Source organism: Anarrhichthys ocellatus, unplaced genomic scaffold, assembly GCF_004355925.1.
Source record: "Anarrhichthys ocellatus isolate YVR2014 unplaced genomic scaffold, GSC_Weel_1.0 scaffold284, whole genome shotgun sequence".
NCBI classification, from domain to species: Eukaryota; Metazoa; Chordata; class Actinopteri; order Perciformes; family Anarhichadidae; genus Anarrhichthys; species Anarrhichthys ocellatus.
In genome coordinates, this window is record NW_022280304.1 from 4590 (window position 1) to 18778 (window position 14189).

Here is a 14189-nt window from a genome sequence, read left to right on the forward strand (position 1 = left end):
CAGCTTTGGTATTGTACTTGGATCCACTAACACGTAATAAGTCCAGTGTCTCTTACATAGAACCTGGATCACCTTCTCTGCAGACGTTTGAGCATCAGGTACTCACCATGTCTGTGGAGCTGCTGGTTGTTTCCTGCAGACACAAAGAAGTTTGTCAGAGATCCTTTACAGCTACAATGCAGTGACGGCTTAATGCTCTCTGAATCTCGGCAAGATGGCAAGATGAAATCCCCTGGAGGTCTTCTGACGGTCCGTCTGTACGCCAGAGATCCAAAGTGGCTGCTTGAGAGCAGCTGAGGTGAGTAACTGGTGTGTAGCCATCTCTTGTTACCATGACAATGTTAAATGTGCATGTTAAGGAGAGTATTCTAAACAGCTCAGCGGTGGATTATGACACTCTCACGTACACATTTAAGCAGGTCATGTTTCAGATGATAGCTTAATTATTACCCACAGTTCCCCTGTGTTAATGGTCCTTCACTCAGAGGTTCGAACCTTATACATCCTCTGTTTGGTTCCCATACAGCCCAGCTGGAGTTACCATGGTTAAGCTGGCAACCATTGAAATTGAAGCTTTCCCCTCACTAACAGTGAGTTGCTTGGTTTTCAGGTCTTTACCTTGTCGTTGAAAAGTCTCCCTCCATGTTCTTTAAATGATCAGCTGAAGTGTCACCAAGACGAGCAGCAATCACAAGTCAGACACAGATGCTTGTCAAACACAGCGGGTCTTTTATTCTTTATGTGAGATACAGTAAGCAGGAAGAAGAAGAACAGCAGCTCTGTGACGACAGTAACAACAGGTAAACAACACTTAAGTGTATGCAGCGCGTCTGATAGATGAGAGTTTGGCCACACTTGTTGGTGGGTTGTGTCGTGTCTGTTCTCAGGACAGCATCTCCAGTGATGAACTTTCATTGAGTCCCTTGTTGAGTGTCACATCTGACATGTCTACAGCAGCATCAGAAATTTGTATAATTTTTTGGTCTTTTTTCCACATTGAAGTGTTTCTAGGTGCATATGCATATGTGATGTGATGTGAAGTTGCATGAGGATTGGATTTGTGTGTCTCCTAAAGGAAGCTCTGTGAGGAGGTGTAGGCAACATGGAGCCATGACGGGGATCAGGAGGTCACAATGGAGACGCAGCAGGCTTTGTTGCTACTGTGTTGAGAAAGGAGCAACAGTAAAGCTGGGAGTAACTCTGTTACATTGCATATTTTTAAGTAGCCGAAAAAAGAGCATGGTTACATATCAGCATGGCACCAGTAATACTACTGGGCTGTATATGCATAGCAGGACTGGACCAGGTCTGAAGTGGCTCAGCTGCATTTTTGTCCCTAGTCCAGTCTGTTGCCACAGTAACAACAAAGCTACCATGTGCTCTCAGATGAACTGGCTTCAGTGGAACATTAATGGGATGGTTGAGATTCTTTTGGAGTTATGTTTTTGGGTTGTCTGTCCTTCTGTCTCTGGACTCAAGGACTCACTGATTAGAGTTTGATGCCCAAAGGTCACTCCGACCTCACAAAACACATTTATGGCCATAACCCAAGAATTCATGTGATAATTAAGACAATTTCACACAAACCCAGGATAAAATTTGGTTCATGTGACGACATTTTGGATAGACGTGGATGTACACTGCAAAATGTCATAAGATTGCGAGGCGGTAATTCCAGTTTTCAATAGTCTGGTGGCTTTGGCAAAGTTAACGGCTTCAGGTCCCCGTTGTAAACATGTATTCTTTAGTTGTCTCAAGGCAAGGTAACCCAGTGGAAATATTCTAAATATAGCGTACACTTAAACCGACATGGATTTGTCTAGGTGGCTAAAATACATCATTTGCTGCTGCCCCCATCCACAGAAGTACATGCTTTGCTTCGTGCTGCTACTACAGCCAACACACTGACTATGGAACTATGGAAGAGTACCTGATACCATCCCAGTAGAAAATATCCGTACTGTGCCTTTAAGAAGTGAGCGAATGGATAGACTACAGACATTCCCTTTAGGTGGCATCACTTTGAAAATGGAATTGGAGTTACATGCTGTGATGGACACAGAGGTGGGTGGGTTTTTACCCCAGGAACTATCCTTGTGATTGGTTATCTTTGATAGTGATGGTACTACTACAACGTACAAAAACAGATTTACTTTCAAAAGAAAATCTCTGTGCGAGGGAACAAGATTAAAGGTATAACATTGACCACAGGTTGACCTTTGACATCAGTGGAGGAAGAGTTACATTGCTAGCAGCAGGCTTTTGTGTAGCACCAATACGAATGTAATGGGACCTTTGGTACCAGTGGTTGAGCTGAGAGGTTACAGTAATGACTTCAGGGTCTGGGTGCCTTACAGGACTGGCAGCAGGCCTTTCTGTAGTACCAGTGGGAACACAGTTTCACCTTTAGGACCAGGGCACAGTTGGCTGTTGGTTTGTCTTGGCACGAGTCTTCTACCACTACCACTGATGCTGCTGGGGCTGCTGCTGGAGAAACACACAAAAAGCACAAAAAAGTATGAAATATGTTGAAAATATAAGAAAGAAGTTTGAATGCTCCACAACAGAAACAGACTTTCTCACATTGATGATTTATCTATCCTCCGCTGATGGAGCAGAGAGCTTGCTGAGACGGTGCATCAGCTACAGTAAGTGTTTGTTTCTGTACCTGGTGCTTCCGTCACACAGCTCTGGATCTCACAGCTCTGTCGGGCTTCTGGCCTGAGGGCAGAGTTGCAGCTGTGGCCCCTGGTTACCAGCTCCTCCCCCTGGTAACACTTCACTTCACGAACCTGGATGCCACTCCCACAGGTCTTACTGCACTGAGGGAGCATGAGGGGACATTTTCCTCTACATATTACTGATGAGCAGACCTACAGACACTCAGTCCAATACAGCTGGACCTTCAAAACAAGATTTTATTAATTGACATCGCACACACACAGAATATTTATGAAGGTGCAGGAATGTATACAATTAGCCACCCCTGATTTGAGATCCTTGTGGTTATGTACTGTACATCAGTAAGTAGACATACATATGGACGGACGGACGGACAGTTACCTGAGACCAGGATGTGGTGAACCATTTGGAGCAGGGTCTCTGAAAGCAGGAGGAGCTGGTCTCTGGTTTGTTGGTTTGGTCACAACTGCTGTCTGGAAACTCTTTGAACACACCACCTTCCAGCCCAACACACACCACCTGACGGTGACGCACCCCGCGCCCGCATGTAGCATTACACTGGAACACACAAACAAACAAGAAAAGTTGATTTTGCTGGTCTCAAAGAAGTTCTAATTCACCCACCAGCCAACAATATGCTCTAACAAAGAGCTCTGACGACTGCTTCTTTAAATGTTTACCTGCTGCCATTCCTGTTCCACCCAGTGGGGGGTGCAATCTCTGTCCCCACAGGGATAGATGGCCAGCGGGCGCAGCAGCTGGTCACATTGTTCCTCTGACATCACTAACCCTCCTGATGATCGACAGGTCACTGCACGGACCATCCTTCCCTCTCCACACACACCGGAGCACTGGCACATGCACAGACATTTTGAATTGGAAATGCAACCCTTTCATTGACGTGCGTGTATGTACACCATGCTGAAGCTGAGTGAGTGTCGTTAACTCACAGGTCCCCAGTCAGAAACTGTCCATCTTCTGTCACAGGGCGGGCCTTCACATTCCTGACTTTCTATTGGCTGAGAAGACTTGTTACATAGTCTCATTTCCATGGAACAACGGACCTCCCGAGTGCGGAAACCCCGGGAGCCACAACGGGCCGAGCACTAACATTGACGCGCGCACACACACACACACACACACACACATTATGTACACACAAAGAAGATCAATAACGAAAAAAACGGCATCGTTTGAAAACTGTACAATTTGAATTCAAGATGTTCAGTACACGTTCCAGGTTGCCGTGTGGAGCAAGAGTTGCTCAGTGACATTCGCTGGCTTCTGATTAGAGGATGGTATCATTCTGTTTTATAGATAAGTCTCAATGGGGTGATTCTATGCCAGCATTGGCCGAGCAAGGTTAAGGGCTGATTCACAACAGTAGCTGGCGTGTTGAATCATTTTCATGCCATGACATTTTTATCAACTTGGTGAGGAATGTCAAAATGAACACAAGCATTGGTGTGTTTTATCACAGTACATCATTTAGTTAACGCCTCAAAAAGCAGGTGTGAGTGAAGTGAAGCTCAGAGTGAGTCGCCATCTTGGCAGTGACGAGACAGCCTAACTCTAAAGATGGATTGTCGGTGGAGTGGTAAAATTAGGCATTTTAATATGGAGGTCAATGGTGAGTGACTCGCTTTCGGAGCCAGTATCAATTGGCCATTTGAGGAAGTGCAGTTTTGTCACTGGCTTCATCTCTCAGCAGGTTGAGACCAGGATTAAACGTTCTAGTTGGGCCAAGAGCCCTTCGACCCTTGAGGAGCAGCAGGAGAGTCTCTAGACACATTTGGGCTGCAACCACTCAGAAATGAGTGGATGGGTGCCAGGGATATGACTGTGATATTGTTGTGTTTTTTTCAGTTTTAGGTTAAGAGTTCAATTCCAATATAGCCTCATCTTGACAAAAAATATGTTTCACCTGCTGCAAAGATTCCACCAAAATGTTTAGTTAGTTTGTGTTAATGATGAGGGAGCACAGTTAGTATGGGACATATTTTCATTCTGATGATGAAATCCTTTTCATGAACTTTTGGGCAACAGAATGCATGTTGGCAGTTCTTGGTATTGTGTTTTTGCCACTTTGACAACAACAATAGCAGATTTCACGACTTCAAGATGGTACCATGAAACCATGAGCCATCAACATTGACAGTAACATTGCACACCCACACCAGAAACATTGCACCGTGGCTTGGTGTGTTACCTCGGACCACTCAGACACCTCCCACTGGGGTCCGCAGCTCTGGCCAAGGCAAACCTTTCTATTGGCTGGTTTGTGAAGATCATGTGACAGACAAAGTGAATCGTAGACGGATGAGTCGAGGCCGGGCGACAGCATCTTCCAGCAGCGCACAGTACGATACTGAACACCCTCTGCACAGGTCCGAGAGCACTCACTCCAACCACTGGTCTCCCATCTGAGGAAGAAGCAAGATGCTCAGACATTTAATACAATGTTCAGATACAGTTGGTGTTTAAAACCATTTCAGTCACATTAAAAGATGTCATTCCTACTTCTGTTAATGCTTTTTGGATTTCTAACCAGCATGACATTCTTGTTACATTCATACTTTCTTCTTTGCCATTTGCAAAATAAACTGTGCCAAAGTCTGAAGACTTGAGGGTTTTAGCTCAGCAGACCAGTCAGTGAGTGAGTAAGACCAGGACCTTGGAGGACACTCCTTCCCAGTGCAGAACTCATGTGTGGGCTCAGGTCTGGTCAGAGAGTCACAGTAACTGTCATCGACTTCAGTGCCTTCGTATCGAACACAAAGGGCGTAGCTAGTGGTGATACCTGGCAACACACACACACAATGTTAACAGAGTGCACAGAGAAAGATCAACAACGTACATGTATGTTGCAGCTGATGTCGGGCTAGTAGGGATAGTTCAATCAATAATAATGCATCATATTTTGTTCCTGCATGCTCCTATATGCAGAATGCAGAATGTTCCTACATTCAAGCAAACAAACAAAAAACAACCTAGTAATCAGTTTCAGCTATGAGACTTAAATGACGCTGAAGTGTCGCTGTGATTACCTGCACACTGATTCAGAGCAATGTTTAAGCTGTGGTCTGGTACTCTGTCTGAGGAGTCCTGAGATGCAATATGAGCCTCACAGTACCAGCCACACTCTGCAATGTGTGCACGTTGTGAATGTCTTTACCTGTTGTACACGTCGAGCTGCAGGGAGCATAAGCAGAAACCTTCCAGCGATACATGTCTGCCAGACTAATGTCTGGGTCCAGACCCACGTCAAAGTCATTACTGGAGAGAGACAGAAACAGACACAGGTAGGCACATTCTTTTTAATCCGGATTGTTTTCTGCTTAATTTTATAAAAAGCCAGTAAAGGAATCATTAGGATACTGTCAGGAGAAGAGGAAAGTTAAGACAGTAATGTTAAGAATGAGGGGAAACAACACGGCCTGCAGGAGAGACTCATTAATGTCATTCAATTCATATAAAGTCTTGCAAATGATAAGCTGTAAGCAGAGAGAGAATGATTATGGAAGTGTAACGAGCCGTAGATCATTATGTGGCATCTTATAGCATGACGGTGCCCTTCATGCATGTACTGTATTCCACAGCTGTTCCACATACCTCTCTGTGTTGGCTGCCTGGACTGCAGGCACCTGTTGCAGCTGTACCAAGATGGCAGTGTGTGTGTCTGTGTGTGTAACAGAATGTGTGTCAGTAACTGTGAGCATTTCCAACCGTGTTTCTGTGTCTGTGTCAGACAACGTTTGCACGCGTGTTTGTGCTGGTGGATGTGGATCAGCGAATGTCCTTTCCATAGAGTGTGTGTTTGTGAGGGAGTGTGTGTGGTTGTAATGCAGGTCCTCCAGTAGCAGGGCACTCTGACCACCTGTGAATGGATAGAAAGAAATGAATGTAGGGGTTTTAAAACATCCTGATATTTTGGACATTAACAGTTATGTACCGGTGATATTATTGCAATATAGTTCAGACTATAATATCTTATTGTTTCTCTGTTTGAATGGGATTTTGATGGCCTCTTGTCTTTACAAAGGGGCCAGAAGTCAAGAAACAGATACTAAACAGCATGGAGATAGTCGGGCTGTGTTCTATTCCATCCCTTTGTGTGGAGGATCAGCACATAGAGGCCCATCTCACACCAGCTCATCATTCTTTTAATATCTACAAATATTATTGGAAAGAAATATCATATCCATTGTCATGAACCCCTGTTTATCATAGCATAAAAAAGAGAAATGTGTTGATGTTTTATTTTACTAAAGATATTCAAACACTCAACACAAAGAGGTGTGAGGCTCCATGTGTCTCTCCTACCAAGCACAGTGTTGTCATCAGCAGTGGATGGCTCGTCAACGGAGTTAGAGGAACTTCCTTAATGAACAGAAAAACAAATGAAAGAAATAGCTAGACACACACGTCACTGCCAGACCGACAGACACATGAGCCCACAACACAGCCTGCACTCAGAGATCTGTTTCTGAAAGCATGAGAGGGGGCAACTTTTACACCAGCTCCCTGTCATTGGTCAGGTTTGCAGTAGAGCTGGACCAATGAATTAGCCAGGATGATATATGGTCATAATAGCTTGTATCATATAGCTCACTAATGTCTCCCTCTGTGTGGTTACCCGAGCCTCCCTGAGCTTTGTGTGCATAGCTGGGCCGGCTGCTCGTGCATTTCCGTGCACGTGAGTCTCTCTGTTGAGCCCCACAGCATCACCATGCCGATGTCCTCCCCCTGGTTCACACTGTTTGCTCTGTCAGCACTATTGCCATTGTTTGCTCTAGTTGTACTTTTAGCACCGCTGCTAACCACCAGCTCAGCCGTTGCTATGTTGTGTCGAGTACATCGGTATAAAACTAGGTGCAACAAAGCTGTGGTAGTAGCCAGTAGTCACGATCTCTGGCTCTGGAGGTGTTGGACGGACTTCAGTTCTGCTTCCAACAAACAAAGAAGCCTGTTTCATATGATCATCAATCATTTGAATATATGAAACAAGAACAATCTCTTCATTGATTTTGAAAGCTATGACCATTTCTACTCCATGATTGATTATTTGTCAATCAATCATGGAGTAAATATGGTCATAGCATTCAAAGCTGACTAATTAATAGAAGAACCACCACTGAAACCCTGTTTATTGGCAGCTTCTCTGTACAAATGTGTTATCATTTTCAAAAAAGTCTAAAGCTCAATTAGTAGAAGACAGATCAATCTGTGACTCACGGTAGCCGGCCGGTACTGGAGGTCCTCGCTCGACATCGTTATGGCTGAATACATGACTGGTGACATCCGCCGGCCTGTAGACCAACATGTCTGCCGGCGGCAGGGGGCTGGGTGTCCTGATGGCCCAAATGACTTCCTCCTCTTCTTCTTCCTGCAGCTGGACATCTGATTGGTCATCAGCTCCCAGCTGGCTGTTGTAGTGATGGACAGATGTCCCATTGGTCGCTCTAAGCTGATCCCCTCCGACATCCTCATCTACCTCGTTATAGGTGAGGTTGAGATGGGAGGGGCCTGCTGTGATGTCTTCAGCAGTAGTGATGTCATGAGATGTGCGATGGATCGTGTATTCGTAGGTGATGTGGGGGAGCTTCCCATTCAGGTTGTAGTACTTCATGTCCAAAGAGAAAATCACAGGTTAAATATTTCATACTGGAACTGAACCCATTATTTTATTGTAGCAAAATGAGACACACATATACTTGTCCCGTGTGTGTTTACTACCATAGCATTCAGGCCCTGAAGTGTTGGTCCCTGGGCAATGATATACTCCAGCCCATCAGAGAATACGTTGCTTGGACGTCGGTATTTAATCACTGTTCCTGCCACATGGAAGTTTTGTGGATTGTCAAACACAGTGTTTCCGTTGAAGAAGAAATGACCAGCTTCATCTGACAGGGCTAGATAGGAGAGGACACATCAGGGGGAGGGACTAAGACAGCAAATATTCAAAACCCCCAAAATTAGTCAATTTTAAAATAGTGGTACTAACAATATAGTTACTGGTTGTTGTTTTGTTAGACAAAAAAAGATCCAAATGATCTCTATGCAGTCAGTACAAATATAAGTCATGTTTAGCTTATAGGCCTATATATATATATATATATATATATATATATATATATATATACATACATATATATATATAATAAAAACATTCTAGAACCACTGTTCCAATGGCACTTTTTTTGCTTTACATCTGTTGATTTCATACTCGGTGTGTTGACCTAAAAGAAGCTGTAGGTTCTCACCCAGGATGTTCTCAGTCTTATGTCTTTCTATGATCTGAATGTCTGAAGCTCCAGCTGGGATGTTGGTGATTAACACATAACCTGGTGACAAAAACATCTACTTTACACACAGGCACAGGCATTGTCAGTAGTGAACGAATCATCAGGGAACAGTGTAACAAATGTGTGTACTAAAGTAAATAAAAGACATCAACATGTTTTAAATGTCTCAAACACGTGTTTCTGGTGGGACACAACCAGGAATCTTAGATCAACAGTATGCATAACCTCAATCCCACCTCAGCTTCTGCAGGGTCAGTTCACCTAAATCACAAAAAAACTATTTTCCAACATTTCCACTTAATCGTGGTATCTCACTATAATTGAGCTTTTATACTGTGTGTTCAGGCTGGGCCCCAATACGATGACAGAAATGTTTTTTGGTGGTCAAAGCATGAAAAACCAATCACCTGTTAGTGACGAGTCGGTAGCCAAACATGCACCAGACCTGGGCTCACATATATTTGGCTTTGTGTATATTTGTTAAGTCTAACCAAGTAGTTGTATTGCCTAAACCTAACAACGTATTTTTATTGTCTAACCTAACCAATCGGCGACTATAAACTGGAATAATAATAATTTAGAAATAAAACAGAAAGGTTCAGTAAGTGTGAAAACAGGCTTCTCACAGGACTTAAAAGTGTGCTGGAGACAAGCTGGAGACAATCTTCAGAAAGATAGAGATACAGCGCGTAGAGCTACAGCGCGTAGAGATACAGCTCGTAGAGATACAGCGCGTAGAGATACAGCGCGTAGAGATATGATTTTGGTGAGTTTTATTTAGTTTCTATCCAGTGTGTTTTTGAAGGCAGTTAAGCCGGCCTTAGTTTGGTGAAAAAGAGAAACTCCATTACAGAAGGTGTACAGTTGTATTTGTTCCGTTTAGGTCTAAGAATATTTCCTTCATTGATGTTTTATTTATCAGAAGTAGCCGGCATGGCTCCGCAGCATCACCGATCAGTGTTATTGGTCAATAAAACACACACTGGGGAATTGACTTCTTCAGTGGACTACATTTACATCAGCACTGATTGGACATCCAGAGTTATAGATGCATATTCAACTCGGTCGGGTGCAAATAAATGGAGTTAGGGATAGGTTTCTTTCTCGAGCCATGCTACACCTTGCTAATCTTGCTGACAAACAGACAAACAAATCAACAAAAGAAACAGAATACACAACCTCTTTGGCAGAACAAAGGTCATACCTGTGACTAAATGTCCATAGAATTATGTTGATGCACAAAGAGGTGACAAAAATGGAATGTAAAAGTCAAACCATCATAAAATCTCTTTTTTATGGAGGAAAAACAAGACTAAATCTATGGGGTCAGATCAGTCTCAATAATTGCAAATGCGCACAGAACAATTCACAAATATATTCGATTTACAAATGCACACAGAACGATTCACAAATACATTCCAATGCACACATACATAAATTACGATTTATATAAATGTAAAAAAAAAATCACAAATATATTTCTGCATTTGTATGTATTTGTTTGTGGATTTTTCTATTTGTTTGTGGATCGCACTGCATTTATTTGTGGGTTTTATGAGACTCCCCTGACGTCACTGGATTCGCAAATACATTTCTTTCAACGTTCTAATTTTCAACCAATCACATGAGCGCAGCTCCCCCCTCCCCTCCCCACGAGGCTGCCAGCGTTAAGTTGCGCAATTTGCGGAGGCGAGAGGTCAGAAGTCAGCAAACAATGGCGTCTGGTAGTGCAGTAGGAGCTGGCTCACATCGTGGCAGCGGCAGCTCGTAGAGGCACTTCCTGTTGCAAGCTGCCACTGTTTTGGTGCGGATTCTGCGGTAGTTTAGCCTTTATTTGTCGTTATTTGACATTATGTGACACTACATTAAGGTCATTGAAGGTATGACTGTTGGTAGTTGTAATTGGTTTTGTAAAAAAAAGGCCGAATTGTAATAGTATGGCTACTCGTTTTTATTAGCAAGCTAATGTAGGCTAACATCAGTTGGTACTTGTTGCCATGGCAACGATACACACTTTCATGCAGACTGAAGGAATGCAAATTGTAAACATGGATAATATGCATTGTACTGTTTAGAATGATAGCAACCCATATAACCTATTGATTTGGATATATATACATACAGTATATGTATGTATATGTAGGTATGTATCTATATAAATATATTTATATGTATGTATATATTTATACAATTTGTATACAACTTTTTCTCTCTGTTTGTCCTGTCTCTCTCAACAGGACAGTAGTTTGGGGGAGGCAGTAAGAAGAACCTGATCACATGTTTTTTTACTAAACTAATTACAACTACCAACAGTCATACCTTCAAGGACCTTAATATATTCTCACATAATGTCAAATAACGACAAATAAAGACTAAACTACCGCGGAATCCGCACCAAAACAGTGGCAGCTTGCAACAGGAAGTGCCTCTGCTAGCTTCCGCTGCCACGATTTGAGCTTGCCCTTTCTCGACTTCTGACCTGTCGCTTCTGCAAATTGCGCAACTCTAACGCTAGCAGCCTCGTGGGGAGGGGAGGGGGGAGCTGCGCTCATGTGATTGGTTGAAAATGAGAATGTTGAAAAAAAGGCATTTGCAAATCTAGTGATGTCAGGGGAGTCTCATAAACCCACAAATAAATGCAGTGCGATCCACAAACAAATCCATACAAATCCACAAACAAATAGAAAAATCCACACAGAAATACATACAAATGCAGAAATATATTTGTGATTTTTTTTAACATTTATATAAATCGTAATTTATTTATGTGTGCATTGGAATGTATTTGTGAATTGTTCTGTGCACATCTGTGAATCTTTCTGTTTGCATTTGTGAGTCTTTCTGTGTGCATTTGCAATTATTGAGACTGATCTGACCTCATATAAATCAATTACATAAAGTGTTTTTTTGTCAACCAATCATGTAATCCAAATCTCCTTGCCATTGGATGGCTGCACATTTCTCTTCCTGTGCCTTTTCTACCCTCTTCAAATGTAACGCCTTGTTGAGAAGAAGTGTGTAATAACGTCATTGTTAAGAGAGAAGCCATGCAGCTACAATACTGCTGGGAAGAGTGCTACCAACATGACACACGACACTGAAATGGAGGTAATAAGATTTAATAATGTTGCTTTTTAACTTACACCAACTTTAGTACAAATGTCGGTGGTGTAATGTGATGTTTTACTAGCATCTCATAACAACTTGCTTGCATATGAGGGGCTGAACTGGATACATCAACATCTTGTTTAACGACACCTTTGTTTCATTTGGAGTGTCTATGATAAATCATGCTCAGTATAATTGATACATAAATCTGGATTGGCTCCAGGCCATATTCTGACTGTGTAGTACACATAATTATAAACACTTGTGAATAGAACACAGTCTAATATAACATGAAGGCCAAAAACAAAAGCTTCGGGAATAACATCAGAGCAGACCCCCAATCTGCATTCTTAAACACACATATCATCTTCAGATCCAGTTCTTTTTGCCTAAAATCAAATGGATAATAAATCATTGAAACCAGTTCTTCTGAAGTTTAAAAGACTCATTCTTGGTCTTGACTAAAACTAGACTGAATTGTTCATGCTGTTCTTTGATTAAGGCAAGACTTAAAAATCTAACAAGTTTTTGTAGACTAAAAATGAACTAAATAAAAGGGCTAATTCTGTGTGAAGCTATAACATTGTCATCCCGCCAGTATGTTAAGATATCCTGTGATTAATGACTACAGTAGAACTTGATGAGAGGGTTTCTGAGGGCCCAGTTAAAACAGCAGCTGACTTTCAGTGAAACAGAAATTAGAATGTGAATCCAGAGAATTTAGTGTTGTGCCAGTGTAACCAAATTCAACACCAGACATTAATGATAATGCTTCATAATGAATACTTCTATTCACATCTGTCTACTGGTGTGTGTGTGTTACCTAACTGTGTGAGTGCCTTCCTGTATGATCCAGAGATGCGCTGGCAAGACGTCCCGTTGCCTCCACATACTCCACATCTGTCTACCGTCTTACTGCCGTACAGCTCCCCATCACAACCTACAGGCTGGACACATTCAGAGGATCACTCTTACAGTGTTTCTCATCAACAAGAAGCATTCGCTATGAATGAGAGTAAAATCATGAATGATTTATTACAGAAAAATAACATGTAATTTTCTTGTCGGGTTACCTGACATATTCCCTCTATACAGACTCCATGGTATTTGGCATCGTGGCAGAATGTACCATCGTGGGCGGGGACTAGCAGCTGTCTCTCACCACTGATGGTTGTGCACTGCAGGTCACATGGCTTATTGGAGATGCTGATGTAATCAGCTACACAGGGAATTACATGTTTCAAAAGACATTTCATTTAGTGACATCATAATGGATCCATCATAATGGATTAAAGGATTACTGTGCAATGAAGTTTACAAAACCAATTGAGTTACATGTGGTTATCATTTGGGATTGGCCACATGTAATGTTGCCTTGTGCAGCTTTAACTCATCGACCACCTGTTAAAGTCAATCTTTCACATTTGCTGGACTTAGTAAGACTGACATATCATATAAACTCAACGATTATCAGAAGATTGACAATTTTTTAACAATTGACTTTCATTTATTCAAGACGGTGTGAATGTTAATGTCCAGCAGAGATAGCTAGAAGAGTATGGAGGGAGGCCTCGACTGCGTTCAAGATTGATACCTGACAGACTGGAAGAAAGACGAAGACCATAGATTGATATCATACCAGGGTAAAGAGGTATCCACTGGTAGTATCTTCTTCCAAAGGCTTTAGAATTGAACTGGGAACACTGGTGCTGTTTGAAGCTCACAGTGGGGCTGGGACAGGGCTGAAAAACCACAACGAAACACACAAACACATACAGAAAAAGATACCTGCATCTTAAAGAGTGACTTTGTTATATTTCAACCTGGACCCTATTTCCCCATGTCTTTGTGTCCAGCTGACTAAAAGAGACAACAATTGTTGTAATTGGTCCAGTATTGAGCGAAGGCTCTGTAGGCTCCAGGTTAATCATATCGGGGCAAGCTGGCTCCGTCATTTACGTCCACTAAAAATGTGTGTTTTGGTCACTGAGAGGCTCAGATCGTTATAAGTGTCTGACAACATTATGGAGAGTCTTTGTCAAGGAAAAGTCTTGTTCTGAAATCTCGCATGGTGACGCTTGCTGGAGGACAACA

At 42.4% G+C, this 14189-nt stretch overlaps 1 protein-coding gene across 3 annotated transcripts in view; it reads right to left on the reverse strand.

Annotated features, from left to right (window-relative positions):
• Positions 1-647: 647 nt before the first annotated feature.
• The window catches only part of LOC116401219 (ADAMTS-like protein 2), a 29727-nt gene continuing 16185 nt past the window's right edge, over positions 648-14189 (reverse strand). The window contains exons 5-20 of one of the 3 annotated variants that reach the window (XM_031879525.1): positions 13735-13837; positions 13169-13314; positions 12919-13042; positions 8946-9026; positions 8419-8594; positions 7918-8305; positions 7006-7062; positions 6295-6559; positions 5858-5958; positions 5356-5443; positions 4892-5105; positions 3633-3788; positions 3363-3533; positions 3064-3240; positions 2669-2822; positions 648-2487 (exon numbers count right to left, since the gene is read on the reverse strand). In XM_031879525.1, the coding sequence (XP_031735385.1) occupies positions 2336-2487; positions 2669-2822; positions 3064-3240; positions 3363-3533; positions 3633-3788; positions 4892-5105; positions 5356-5443; positions 5858-5958; positions 6295-6559; positions 7006-7062; positions 7918-8305; positions 8419-8594; positions 8946-9026; positions 12919-13042; positions 13169-13314; positions 13735-13837 (2553 nt within the window). In that variant the 3' untranslated portion in view covers positions 648-2335. Of the gene's footprint in view, positions 2488-2668; positions 2823-3063; positions 3241-3362; positions 3534-3632; positions 3789-4891; positions 5106-5355; positions 5483-5857; positions 5959-6294; positions 6560-7005; positions 7063-7917; positions 8306-8418; positions 8595-8945; positions 9027-12918; positions 13043-13168; positions 13315-13734; positions 13838-14189 lie in introns of all 3 variants that reach the window. The other 2 variants (XM_031879524.1, XM_031879523.1) reach the window with 2 other exon arrangements.